At 40.3% G+C, this 14,840-nt stretch overlaps 1 protein-coding gene across 1 annotated transcript in view; it reads right to left on the bottom strand.

Annotated features, from left to right (window-relative positions):
- Positions 1–2,690: 2,690 nt before the first annotated feature.
- Positions 2,691–14,840, bottom strand: part of LOC104128200 (heat shock transcription factor 2 binding protein) — a 40,601-nt gene continuing 28,451 nt past the window's right edge. Inside the window, exons 7-8 of the mRNA XM_035896436.1 lie at positions 11,155–11,258; positions 2,691–2,899 (exon numbers count right to left, since the gene is read on the bottom strand). Coding sequence (XP_035752329.1) covers positions 2,691–2,899; positions 11,155–11,258 — 313 coding nt within the window. The remainder of the gene's footprint in view (positions 2,900–11,154; positions 11,259–14,840) is intronic.

Raw genomic sequence — 14,840 nt, forward strand, 5'->3', positions numbered from 1 at the left:
CGCTGAACTCTTCATTTTAAACCAGTAAAACTTCCTAATGGCCCATGGTTTCAGACTGAAGCAAAACTTCACAGCAAAGTAAAACCAGAGATTTATAATGCATATGTTAACTAGTCTTTAACTGCAGCAGCACCTTGTAGTGTCATATTGTGTCCTGTGTATCCCCCATTGTTCAATTTTGCAAATAAAGCTTTGACATGCTCTAAGTTTTTGGAGCACCACCTGTTATTTAGAGACTTTCTTTAATTCATAAGCTGTCAAAAAAGATGCATTTCAGGGGAGTGGGAGATGCAAAGGAGATCCACATTTACTTAACAGCCCTATTTCTGGCACTAGCCACATGAAGGCGAATTAAGACTTTAAACACTCTTCTCCTCCAAACAGGGATTTCTCAAGCCTATCAACAAACGAGATTTTAAAACACCCTCTGCAAACAGTAGGGTAACCTGAAAACTTGCTCTGTATCTATTATTGCAAAATAGACACCAAAGGGTAGGATCCATCTCACCTCATTTTAGCCATCTAAACAGTTGGCACCTTGTCTCAACAAGGAGCTTCCTCTGCAGCTGATGGCATGAGAGTCCCACCAATTTTAGCATGGAGAAAGAAACAATAAAGGCGGCATTGATGCTGCTGATTGGAGAGTACAGTTCATTAGTTTATGATAGATGCCAAGGTCTGGGAGAATCCCACCATGGCATGTCCAACAGTCTGCACGGGGTATAGCAGATGCCTGTATGGAAAGCTGCAGGCTTCAGCCCCACAGCAAAAAGGTTCAACAACTGCAACACAGCCCTAGGTCAGGAGGAGGGGGCTGGTCCCTCACTCCATCAAATGTGGGACTGGTGAATAAGGGAACCTGAAAAACAGCAAAAAGATGTAACAGCTCATAATGCAACCTGCAACTAGTAATGCCCAACTTACTTTACTAAAGATTTAAGTATGAGAAAGAATGAAATTTCAAACACTGAAATGTTAAGGGGTCAGGCTTCTATCCACTTGCCTTACTTCAGCACGATTTGATTCCACTGACCCTTTTTTTTTTTCCAAACCAAGAAGTATTACGAATTTGCTTCCCATGATAACAAGTTCCCTTCAAATGGTGTCTTTTTCTTTTCCATAAACCCAAATAAAGAATTAAAACTATAGCATTAATTGAAAACACCCAGACAAAGTGTAAAGTGGATGCCCTTCAGTATTTCTTAAAATTGAACACTTTCATACATTGATATTCCAGGAAATTACCAATTATAATTTTGTTCCCTTTAGGATTAAACTCTAGGAGGTTTAACCAGGATAACAAGGTAAGAAAACAAATCCAAAGAAAACATGCTTTTAAGAAGATTTAAAGCCTTCCAAAAATCTGCACTTAGTAAGTTCAATGTAGTGTTGAATCAGACACGGCAAAACCCCATGCAACCTTTTCATGCAAGATCTGTATCTTAATCTTCATTTTAGACAGTCCCAAATCAGACTGCTACCATTTGTAGCATTTGAGCCAATGATTTCAAGTAATTGATTTATTGCATTTCTAACTCTGAACATTCATCATTCTGCAAACAGACTAACGGGAGATGACCTGTACCTTAACTTACACATTTTACAATGGTCTTCCTCTAAACCTGTCTGCCAATCACAATATTTAAATTCTATGATGTTTACTTTATCTTTTCTATACATTTGGATTAGAAGCTCACATGGTATTTTGTTAAAACATTGGGTTTGCAGCTGAGGTACCGTCACTTTAGTATGGAAAAGGTCCCTACCACAGCATTGCATTTCTCATTTGCTATTCCCTTGAATAGCAGCACCTAACTGGCTGTATGTCTGTCATCACAGAAACAGGTACTTTTTTTTTTTTCTAAAAAATGCATAAATTCTACCACTACAAAGCATACAAATGTTTGTATTTCCCACTGAGGTAAGCAAGCTGTACACAGAAGCCCTAACAAACAGCACAGTTGTGAGGGAATGCAGTGCTGCTCACGACAGAGCAGCAGTTCATTTTAGCCTCTTCAGCCCACAGCTAGGTACATAGCACAGACAACAACAACTCATTTCCTTTTTTCAGAGCTTTTGAAAAAACAATGGCTCAGTTTCTAGTATGCCTGGCAGCCACAGACCGGGTCGACTTGCAGTTAGAGTGAATCTGAATGCAAATTTTGAAAGCAGAATCCATTACACGCTACAGAATTCAAGTTTTATTAGGATAGAAAAAGAGAGGTGAGAAGTAACAGTAAAACTGGAACTTGGGATGCATTCTGACACAGCAGAGTTAAGAAAAGCAACAAAGTTTTCCTCACAGTACAGTAATTCTTAAGGATGGACCAAAAGGATTATTTACCACTGCAATAAACTATGTGTTATCAATGAGTGAGATGACTACTTTACTCCCTATATACGGTAAATAGACAACATAACCTGGATCATTTGGGAAACCCATTATCAACAAAATCCTACTCAAAGAAATTAAGCCTGTCCCATCTCTACTGGATCACCTAAGATTACATTTGGGCAGCTAAAACCCAACACGTTTTCCCCAGTATTATTTTAGTTGGGTTACCTAATTTCCAAAAAGGATTTTGTCAGAGGAACTTAAGCGGAGGTTTTTTCAGTCAAGCCCATCTCCAACAACTCTCGCAGCACAAAAATATAGGAAAGACGTAAGCAGTTGGTGTCATAGAGCTCTTCTATGCTTCATACTCAAGTATTTTAAGATCTTCAAGTAGTTCTTTTGCAAGTGCTTGCAGATCTGCATTGCGGCTCTTTGACAGTGCAATGATACGCTGAAATGGCAAAGTGTCACGCATCTCAGAGGCTGACTTGGCTAATACTTCTGGCTCCAGGATCACAGACTGGAGAAGCCGCAGAGCATGAAGACAAACTTCTGTATCCGGGTCTAAAAGTGGGGGAGGAAAAAAACCAGTGCTTATTAGAAGTGAGTCCAAAAAAGTAGCATTAAGGCTCTACAGTGCCATTCCTCATGACCCACCAGGCAGACGGGGAATAACTGAAGTTTTGTAATTCACAGCTGCCATTTTGGTGCTGGCTGGCTGGCTCTAGAAGGAACCTAAAAACATCTTTGCCCTCCTCAGCAACTTATGCTCAGCAGTGTTTGGGAGGGAGCAATAAGCAAGAAACTCTCTCTTGTTTTTCAAATATTGAAAATGCTGTAAATCAGGGAATTTATCAACTCGAATTTATCCAGTCAGTAGCCAAGATGTACTGTTGGATGGAATCCAATTTAAGAGCAGAACAAGCTCTATCCCATGACTATTCAGACTTAAAAAACAAACAGACCAACTAATCAAATCTGCAGTAAATCACCAGGCTTTTCTTTAATTTCTAATTCATTTTAATTTTTAATACAAGCCTCCAGATTTCTTCAAAGCTCAATAAAATATTAATCTTCATAAAACTTTCTGGTAACCATGTATCAACCTTCCAAGTGTTTAATTCAGTCTACACAAAATTGAAATGGGTACTGAAGCTAAGCACTGCTGCTTAGGAATGCGTCAGAGAAATGTAGCAAAGACCTTTGACTGACTTAAGCTAGGAAGACATATAATAATTCTACTGTTAAGAACACAGGATGCATTTTTAATTACTGAAACATTAGGAGCATTATATTTTAATCGTTCACAACAATCCATTTGCATTTAGTTGTTTATAGCTTTATAAACAAAAGCATCTGGTAGAGAGCCCCATTTTTGCACTTCCCTATTCTGCATATTCCAAGTGAAAATGTAGAATATATTTTTATGGCTGAAGTAAGTTATCTGTTCCACGTGCCATGCATTTTTTATGTGTTTGTCATTAGCATACCTAGTCTTCAGCAAGCTTTTGATAAAGCTTTGTGCAGAAACGTTAAAAAAAATTAATTCAGATCACTTTGCGCACAACATCACCACAGAGACCAAAATCTCACTGCAGGAGCATAAATGCAGCACAGTGATAAACCACACTGCACTGAGTTTGAAGGAAGCATTTGGTGGACTGAGGCAAGTTCTTTCCTTTCCTGGCTTATTTAATACCTAACACCGGTGAACTGAAAAAGGACTAAGGAGAATTATTCGTCAAAGCATAAGGGGAAATGTTGAAAGCACCCAGGGGAGAAAGCAGAAGGCGATGGACAAGTGAAGATGACTATGGCTTTCAGCATGAAACTGACTTGAGACAGGAATTTTTAAGTAATTCCCACTAGCACATTGCTGAAGTACAATATTAAAGGTTGTGACATCTGATCTACATGCACAAGCTGGTCGCTATCTCTCTCTTCCTCCGTTTTCCATCATAAATGAGATATGTAGGTCTTTTCTACCATATCTTCTTCCCTATTTAAAGCGTAAACCTCTTAACAAAGGAATTCTACTTCTCTCAGGAAACTAGCAGAGTGGGTATAATCTGAGGACACGGGGATTGTCCCAAACCAAATAACAACATGCATTTTCTGATCTCCTGTGCAATGAGACTCTTAGCTATTGGGCAAACTGGACAACTTTAGACATTCAAATCAGCATTTTAAAAAACCCCAATTATTAAGTGCTGTACACCCTGCAGAAGTGGCCTGACCCATAGCACAGCTACTCCTATTGCTGCCACCTGGGCTGAAGGCTCTAAGGAGTCTCTTTCCATTATCATCTCCAGCAGTACTTGCAGGTGCAATTTTCTGAGTGATGAGCAGTCGTAACTCATGGAGAAATGCTGCAACTCAGCCTCACAGACAACAAGACTTTATGTCCAATTTCTTGGGCAGCCACACTTCAGTGAATCCTTTTGAAAAAACGTGGGTGCAAGTTTTGGTTTTCAGATTTATTCTGACCTAATCAAAATATGATTAAAAGCCTTGAATTCATCCTCCCATTCCTTCCATTTTTGTCTTCATGCCTGCCAGAGGTTTTTTTTAATTCCTATTTTTTTGCCAGATATAATGCTCAAACTCTGCACATATCACCTGCCCCCTCTCTCTGTACTTAGTATTATCCTATGTTTATTCACAGGAAATAGCAGCAACAAACCATAGTCCAAATAGGGAAGAAGAAAGAAGCTTTTGGGGGTGAAATCTATGTAGTTCATTACAATCTTCCACATGTGGCATTATTCCTCCACGAAATAAAGCCATTAATACTTGTAATGGCTTGCAGTACTGCTGGGAAGCTTCATAAATGTAAGATGCTTTAAATCCCTGGATAAAAAGTGCTTTGTTATTAATACTGTTACAGGCATCTATGTAACTATTATCTGCAAGTGTTTAAAGGCTGTAGAAAGTAAAGAATTGATCAGGGGAGAAGTGTTAGCAGGGGAGCTAACAAAATTAGGATCTGTAGGAAATCAGGAAATGATTTCCAGCTTGTCGAGCAAGAACATTTTCCAGTAAGAGCAAAGAGGTTCTAGGAAGAATCTCCAGCAGCAGCCAGGGAAGCTCAGTGGCTTGAGTCACTCAAATTAAGAACAGATTAGGCACTCGGGCATACAGCAAAGGAAGGAAATGATCCTGCACCAGAAGATGACTTAATACGCATTTAACCTCTGATTGCCATTGTTTTGCATGTATTTTGAGACGCTTCGAGTTACATAAATACATATGCCTTAAAATATACTCCCTTAGGATTACATGCGGTTTTGAGAATACTACTTATTACGGATAATCACGTTTTCTAAGAGGATTTAAAAAAAATACCGTAGAAGTCTCTCTCTTGTCTCTCCAATATCATTAAGTTGGGTTTTTTTCTAAAAACCCCATCTAAAGAATACTCAGAAGAAATATAAGGAATCTTCATTATTCAGCATTATATTTATTTCAATAGCTTTCAGATTTAGTCATTTCTACACTAGCTGAGTAACATTTTGTTTGTACAAGATCAAAATAAATCCGTTAGCTGTAATCAAATCACTGCATCATATCCTCCCAACAACTAGCACACACATCTCTTCAACTAAAATTTCAAAACTGCAATCATTATTTCTGGGGAGTAGGGGAGAAATCAAGCTGCTTCCCTCAGTCGGGGATCACAAGCGTGGCATAAGCCTACTACCATCATAAAATGCTGATGCAATTTTAACAAGGTGTTGAAACTGCTGGAGTTTGCTGACGTTCTGCTAGCTGCCAGCACTACCGTTTGATGTCACTGGCTTTCAGTCACTGACAAAAGCAACTGATAACGTGGACAGATTTTAGTCACATCTGTCATTAGCACCATGCTCTCAGATGAACTGTTCCCTACAGCAGGGTTTAAGTAATTGCATTACATCAATGCTAAATAGCTTATCTACAATTGCCTCCGAGTTGTGTGAACTCAATTGACACGTGCCCATACCATTGCCTGGCCACCTGAATGCAAGATTTATTACCAGCAAGCTGTTTACAGCTATGTCTATTTACAAGAGCAGTATTTCAAAGGCTTCCCACCACTGTTGTAAACGTCATTCAGTTCACTTACTGTCTGATTCTAGCACGAAGGGGCGACCTGCCACTCCCCCTTCCCTTTTTATGAACCTGTCAGACTACCTACTTTCACAGCACATCTAACACAGAGCACTAGGGCCACAGCTTGCCCTGTGCAAGATCTCTTTACATTGCCAATGCTGGCGGAGCTGAGCCAGTATCTGCAGCAACAGAGAGAGTTTTCCGGACATTTTCGTCACGCTGATAGGTCTGAGGAGACAAACAGTGTTGCAATAAAGACGCTATGTGGGGAACAAGCAGGGAGAACACCATGGCAGAAAAAAGACCGAACTTTGCTGCTGCAATTCCCTTGGACACAAACCCACTTTCTCTCTGCAACACATTTGCCCCAGCTCCTGTGTAACAGCTGGATTTGCTTCAGTCTCCTCCCTGGCTGTGATCTTAAAGGACAAGAAGGGCAATCCTCTTTTTAAGATTAGTTTCGTAGTCGGAAAAGCATGAAACTGTTGAGCACTTGAAAGACCAGTCACTGCGGTTTTGATTTACGAACAAAGATTTGTTTTAATACAGACATCAGTCTATAAATAGGGGTTTTCTGTTTGTCCAGATGTCTTTTAAGTAACATACTGCCATGCAAATGACCTGAATTTTCAAAAACTCTCACAGCCATAACCAATTCAGACAGAAAAGCAAGGCATTAGAAACCTTCAGGGTTAGTCATGAAAAGCAAATATTGAAGGTTGCAGGCAGCATTAGCAAAATGAGAATGTGCTTCATAGAGGCATTTATAATAGAGACCGTCATTTGCAAAGAATTTGGATAAACAAGGTTAGATTTCCGTGTGGAACTGTAGTGGAGGAAACTGAAGGGCAAGATCTAAAATTAGTCATACTCCTCTTGTGGTCTTTTGTTTAATGAAGTACCTGGAGCAATTTCCCAGCTATAGATGAGAAATGTCACTGACATAGTCTCTCTGAATTCCACACTTTCTCATGTATCTAAGGAGAGCAATTCTTTTAACTGCATTCAAAGAAAATAAAAGTAGGGAAAACCAAAATAAAGATACAGTATAGTAACAAAAAAAAAAACCCAAACACAAAACCCCAAAACAAATAAAACCAGACAAGAGCCTAGACTCTTTTTCTCCAGCATCCACTTGTTGGTAGATGTTCTGTATGATCAAAAATGAAAAATACAAATCTAGCCTTTATTATTAATACCTGAGCTGACTGCGTCTTCTTACTCTTCAAAAGATCCTTGGCAGAGAAAAGTCCCAGTCTACCTCTTTGGGAATTACAGAATGAAAGTCTTACTGCATTTATAGATGTAAAGCACCAGAAAAAAATATTGACAAATCTCAGGTGGATTTCTACCCAAAATTATATAACTTCTTTTTCTATTGCTGAGGACAGAGTTACGCGAAACCCTTAGCCAAGACATCAACACAGGGACAGCAGCTGATGGAGGAAACTAAACCTGCCTATTTTCTCCAAGATGGGAACAGCTGCTCTGCAAACAAATGGTGCTCCACAAGAAGAGAACTCTACCGATCCCACAAGCTGCTCCACGGACAGAAATCTGAGTCATTATTTCACATGTTTTATGCTGGCACCAGGCTGGAAAGGTATAGGTAGTCATAGCTGATACCTATGTGAGAATACAACAGCTACGTAAGCTATCAGACTGTATTCTTCAGTGATCCGTGTTGCTTATTAAAGGGTGCCCACCTTTTAGACAGTGTTTAAAAAGGTGGGGGAAAAAAAAAAAAAAAGAAAAAATAGTCCACCTCATGAAGTGCTAAAACTACAGAGATTTGCATTACCTTCAAAAAGTGTGTCAAACATTTGTTTTTCTCCTATTATCAGTATAGCCTCCAGCAGAAACAGCTATTAAGAATTCTTGTTAGGGAATATGAAGTCATACTGGCTCATCCAAATTTTCCAAAGACAGTAGGACAGATGAACCCAATTTGCTGTTAACATTCTTACTCCACTAAAAATCTTTTAGATTTTTCTTCTAATAAGATTTAAGAATCTATTAGATTTTTCCTCCTTTCTCTTCCAATCTGTGTGTTCAATGTCAAGGCGTATTTCTGTCTCTTCAAAAAGCCTGCTAGACAACCTGAATCAAACCCCTCTTTGCTTCAGATACAACAAAGGGAATAAGGATAATCAAGTTAATTATTTGCTCTCTTCACTTAATGGGAAGGACATTCTTCTTCAGGGGACAATAAGACTGGGCAGAGACTGAGAATTCAGAGAAGGAATTTGAGGGGTTTATCAGCTGTGTACAAGCCAGTGGGAGAAAAACGGCCTTGATGTATAGGCTGAGGTCACAGACACTTGCAGACTGACGATGGAAAAGCAAACAGGATGATTCTCTGAAAATAAAAAAAAAGTCAGAGGATGACTTCTGGGGCCTCTCTTAGTGGGAATGCTGATAAAAGCTTACAGAACTGTGGAAAGCTGAATCATCTCATAAGCCTTAATCAAAACACTCTTTGAAGAAGCTTCCTGCAGGAAGACAGCGTACACAGGATACCCTGCCAGCAGAGTGTATTGCTCTACTCTCTTGCGTAGAAAAAACTGTTAAGGCCTTATGCTGTACCAGCTCCAGGTGTTAATAAGCTGAATCACGGCTACCAGAAGCTGAAGATGCTGGCCACAGAAACAGGAGAGGAGCAAGAGTGGGAGGAAGCTATTGAGTTTTGCAAGTTGAAACATTTAGAAATAGACTAAATGTAGAGAAAACTACAGAGACCTCACACAAAATGATGGGAACAAGATCAGGTCTTGGATCTGACCTTTCATCTGATATACAAACTAGTCAGCCCTCTCCCTTGACAGTAAGCAGACTTCCTCCAAAGTCAGAAATCTGAAACAGCAGATGTGGTTTTCGGAGAATTTTCCTCCTTTGCTGTAACTAGAGAAATTTATTATCAAAAAGTGAAAGAATTAGCCATGGCTGTCTGTCCTCCTACAACCCAGCCATACACAATTAACACTTTCAAAATGCAGAATAGCCTTTCCATTTCTTTTTCCATTAGCAGCTACAAATTAATTATAACCGTGCCAGATTTCATCCTCTTGTGTGACCTAGGAGCCTTCTTCAAATAATAGACTGCATCAAACAATTAGCTTCTTTGTTTTATCACAGCTTTTAGAAGGGCACATTTGGGAACTCAAAGTTAGACAGGGGTTTTGAGGGTGTTTTGTTTGGTTGTGGGGTTTCTTTTGCTAGAAGAACAGCTTATGTATATATTAGCCAAACATGAACTAAAATGAAAATCTGGACTAACATATGATAAATTTCTAAGCGCAGCAGAACAAAGGACCATGTATTTGGTGTTCTCTGAGAATACAGTTTTTCCTCAATCATAGAATCATAGAATGTTTTCGGTTGGAAGGGACCCCTAGAGGTCATCTAGTCCAACCCCCCTGCAGTGAGCAGGGACACCGCCAGCTAGATCAGGTTGCCCCATCCAACCTGGTCTTGAATGCTTCCAGGGACAGGGCCTCCACTACCTCTCTTGGCAACCCGTTCCAGTGTTTCACCACCCTCATTGTAAAGAATTTCTTCCTTATACCCATTCTAAACCTACCCTGTTTTAGTTTAAAACCATTCCCCCTTGTCCTGACACAAACTGTATTAAAAAAAACCTGTAAAACTGGTGTTTTCCAGCAGTCTCACAAGGATTACTTGATTTTCTAAGACCTCAGATGAGAGAGCCTATGGCATTGCAAAGCAGGAAATTATTTGGTGAAAAGCGCAAGTACCTACATATTCTAGAAAACAGTTGAGGGAACTGTGAGCAATACAAGTAGCTTCCAGTTCACCAGCCCAAATCAAAGCTTTTCCAAAACTTCAACATCAAATTCATTCCTTGAAAAAGCAGATGCAACCTCTCTCACTTCAGCTGCTGTGTATTTTAGCAGGGTTTTGCATAGCAGCACAGTGGGCCAGGATGACTAACCTCACTGGTTCTCTGAACTGCACACCAAAATCTTCTCATGGACAAGCCACAAACACTTGAGAAAGCTAAGACAGAGCAACCCTAGGAGCAGTTCATAGGCAGGACAGTGCACGGCTCTGTCCTTACTGCTGTCCCTTATGAGCCGTGCACACAGCTGCCAGCCAAGCCCAACGCACGCTGGCAACGTCAATCTGTTGGCTTCTAGGCAGGGATTTGAAGCTTCAGAAAGGGCAGAGCCTTGATGTCACTCATGTACCTGACACTGGCAACAGAAGTCCTTGATGTCCTTGAAATCCTGCACGGCCAAAGGCAAAGCTGGGAATAGTACTCAAGCCCTGCAAGCCCAAATCCTATTACAGCATAAGGCCTCTCTTCAGCTGTAGAAAGGGTGGCTTTTATGTGCCAGAATATGGTTACTTTTTCTTTTGTTAAATGGTAGTGAATAGATACATTTTTCCCCTCAGGGTTTATTTTAAAATTGGTATGTGAAAATACAGGTGACTTTTTTTACTCCATCAAATTTCTCCATTCCCTATTTTTAATTCTACCTTCCATAAATTTTATATTAATGTAATATTATATACAGTACCAAAAACGTTGTGGGAAATGCACATCTTCTCCCTCCAGCTATTTGCCCTTTTTGTTTACTTTTAACCTGACAAAAGCTATACGTAATCAGGTTACAGATATAAGTTTCTGTTTTGTTATTTGCAACACCTATTGCCAATCTACAATCCCCAAAGTCACAATTTACAAAGTTCTTAGAGCAACTTACCATTCAATAGCCACCAAAGCAAAGGAGTAAAACCTGGACTTTCACTGATGTACTTCAAGCCTTTCAAGTTGATACTCACATTGTAAAGTGACATCAGCATTAGCCTAGAATTGAAAGAAAAAAGATGTGATGTCCTTTGATTTCTTTGCATGTTTTAGCATCTTTTGCTATTTATGCCAAGCATGTACTGATGCAGAAGCCTATTCTAATAATTTATATTTTGAGAAGAGACAAGTCTCAAATTATATGTAAACAACGTTGTGCAAAACCTTGTTTCTACTGTTAAATCACGTATTTCAAACACATGGAAAAAAAATCCCACGCAAGAGTAAAAGTCTCATCAAACTCCATGAGATTCATTACGTGAGATGTGCAAAAACAGAACTTGGCTTTCCATGACCACACAACCTATACAATAGAGCTTAAGTGGTGATGATCCCCAATGGGCAGATGATCATCTCAAATAAGCTGTTCACCTTCACAAATGAAAGGGCTGTTAGGAAACACAGAAAGCAAGACTGTATACCGAGTACTAGAAACGTCAAAGGAAGCCCCTGCTCCATCGGTTGTGCAACACCGGCCTTTCTGTACACTGGCACTCCAGTCAGCTGAAACACAGACACATTGCTTATGCCATCCTCTTTCACATACCCTCCTGTTCCTCCTGCAAATGGGAACAGATGCAACACCTAGCCAGCATACAGCACACACCAATGTAGGCTCTCTCCCATGGCAGGGTAAGTTACTACATCTACAGAAGCACTTGGGAGAAGGGGACAGGCCTGAAGGAGAGAAAAGGAAGATATTAGTAGTCCCAGCTCAGCTCAGCACACCCCCTCCTAATCTAGGCTCATCCCTTCTGCTGTGGGTGCAAGGCAGAGAACTGGCTTGCTCTGCCTGCTCTCCAGCCCCTCACAGTCCAGCGGTGCCATACGATCTGGGCCATCCAGCGAGACCCTACTGTGAAAAAAAATCAACTACTTGCCTCTTAAAATGTCATCATGGACTTTCCTATTTACTCTGCCTTCAGGAATCCAGATTGCTTATGTTCAATGTACAAGTGGAATTTTTTTTTTTTTTTTAAGTCAATAACACTGGAAATCAATTTGGCTGTAAACTGTGCCCTTGTCTTAGTGTAGATCAACACCAGGATAACAGAGGCCAAACAGTGCTCTCACCCACATCTCTTCAAAACTGTTTGCAAACAACATTTGGGCCCACTCAGAGCCTTTTTTTCCCCTTCCCCCCCAGAAAGTGATTTGTTTTGGTTTTTTTATTATGGTCATTGATGTTGAAGGAGGCCAGAACACATATCCTGTCCTCCAGGTAACAGAGATGATCTATGACCTGGCAGCTAGAGAACATTTCCTTAATTGAGCATTGAAAAAAAACTAAAATGACATCTCTGACAAACTGAAACCAAGACTGTCCCTTGCACATCAGTGTGTAAATGACAAAATAAAAATACACATAGTAAGTATATGTTCATTTCAGCCACATTTTAAAAAGCTTCCAAACCCAGGATTTCCTAATTTATCAGCCTCCTGAAATAGGAAGTTCATCAGTCATTTTGGGGCTGCATGTATCACAGGTTACAAATTAAACCGAAGTCTCAACTTTTCTACAGAGAGAAAACCAGGTAAGGCTGGAGAAGACTCTGCATTTTAAAAGGACTGCTCTAACCTGCTGATCCCACCAGCTTCTCCCATGGCTGGCTCACACTGAAGTTACTGCAAACGTGAAACGCTTCAGTATGATCAGTAACTTGCAAAATCTGAAACCCATCAGGTAAAGGGGCTTTGGCTGCCGGCACCCCCTCAGCCTTAGCCACGACAGAGCTGAGGTGATGCTGTAAGGTACAGGAAGCTGCATACAGAAATGGCAGCTTTGCCTCTTTATGCAGATAAAGTGCCTGGGGAAAAATTTACTTTTAGCTGCCTTCACCTGTCAGAGAAGTAGGGTAACTTGGGGCTCAAAACCGAGTCTTCCTTTCCAAAGCTATCCAGAACAATTGCAAATACTCAATGCAGGCATTTCCTTGGGATTAAATCTTCTCCTGCAGTTTCTGCTGAACTAAGTTCTCCTTTCAAACGTTTAATGTTGATGTTGTTACGCCATCTTCCACATTGCTGATGCAAGTTTTTTGTGGTTTTGGTAGATAAAACCCTCCTTTTTGGCTAAGCAGAGTCTCAGTGGGTTTAATGCAAATTATTTCAATTTCCCTCTCACTTCCAGTAGGAATGGGACCCGGTACTCAAAAGCAGAAAGCATCCAGAAAAAAAAATCCCCACTGACATTAACAAAACAAACTAATGCTCAGCCTCTTTCAAAATCAGATCACTGCTGTACTATGAACTTCAAGCTAAGAGGCTGCTGATGTTCCTGGAAAAAAAAAAAAAAAAAAAAGAAAGAAAAAGAGACATACTCTGAAGTCATTTTTTGCCTTACAAATTCTCTCACCCTTCTAGCAATATTCTCCTGTCCTGCCTTTTATGCAGATCATCCCTACAGCTGTGGAGTAGCTGTGGGGACAGGGCATTGGTGCACTTTATGATGTGCTATGATGAATGCTATTACTTTTTATTTTGCTTCTTTTCAAAGACAACATGCAAGCCAATCTTCTGGGCAATGAGAAGGGAAGATGAATGAGCAGGGCTCCTATAACATGAAATGGAACATGTGATCATCATACCCATCACAGCTGGGTGCCGGGTTGCATACAAAACAATTACAGAGGAACAGGAACGGGCTGGAATGTTCTCCTCCGTTCTGGGGCCAAATTGGCTACTGCTCTCTCTCATGACTGTGATAAACCTGCCTGTCACTGCACTGCCACCATTTCCAAACAAAAGGGAAATGATGTTATTCCGAATGGACTTCACACCTCACATCCTATTCTCAAACAAGTTCTCATGGCTTAAGCTACTATGCCACCAGCAGACTTTTGGACACTCTCCTGCATGCCTTCAGAAAGCAGGAAAGCAAGTAACCCACTGCAGGCTAAACTGAGTTATAAAAGGCATAACTTATATTATGTGCCGCACTGCCAGGAGTTTGATCGCTTAGGCTCTTAAGCCGTAGGAAGAAGAAATAGTAGATTATTAAATCTACTGCATCAGTGGGCACTGACAAGCAGTGAGGGGTGCTGTGGAACTGAAATTGCAGCTTGTGAAGCCCGTATCCTCCTTTTCATACAGCCTCTGCAGCTCTTACATGGCTTCCAGAAACCCAAGTCCTGACAAAGGAGCACAGCCATAATTACCTGTGATCAGACAGAATGAAAATGATCAATAAAACTGTATCTTATAATGGAAAGTGTTAACATTTCTTGACAATGTCTTTCATCCTTAATCTGTTTGACATTTGCAGTTAGAAATAAAGTGACGTAAAAAGATACTGCTATGTTTGTATTTTTTATTTAGCTTGTTTGCTTTGTGCAGGCAAAAGGGACTGGTGGTGGTGATCCAAGGAAGTGCTGTGATTTTGGACTGTCAGAAGAAGACGTAACCCACCCCACAAGCCAATGTAGTAGCATATTATTACTAATTAAACACATTCACCTGAGCACAACATAGAAACATTTCCAGGCACTTTATACCACCTTCGCCTCTAGTACTTGCGTATTCTAGTAAGTATTTTTTGCAACAATTATTGCAAAAGTACTTATTGAAGCAAACCTGACACAT

Source organism: Egretta garzetta, unplaced genomic scaffold (assembly GCF_000687185.1).
Source record: "Egretta garzetta isolate BGI_Z169 unplaced genomic scaffold, ASM68718v1 scaffold45, whole genome shotgun sequence".
Lineage (NCBI taxonomy): Eukaryota > Metazoa > Chordata > Aves > Pelecaniformes > Ardeidae > Egretta > Egretta garzetta.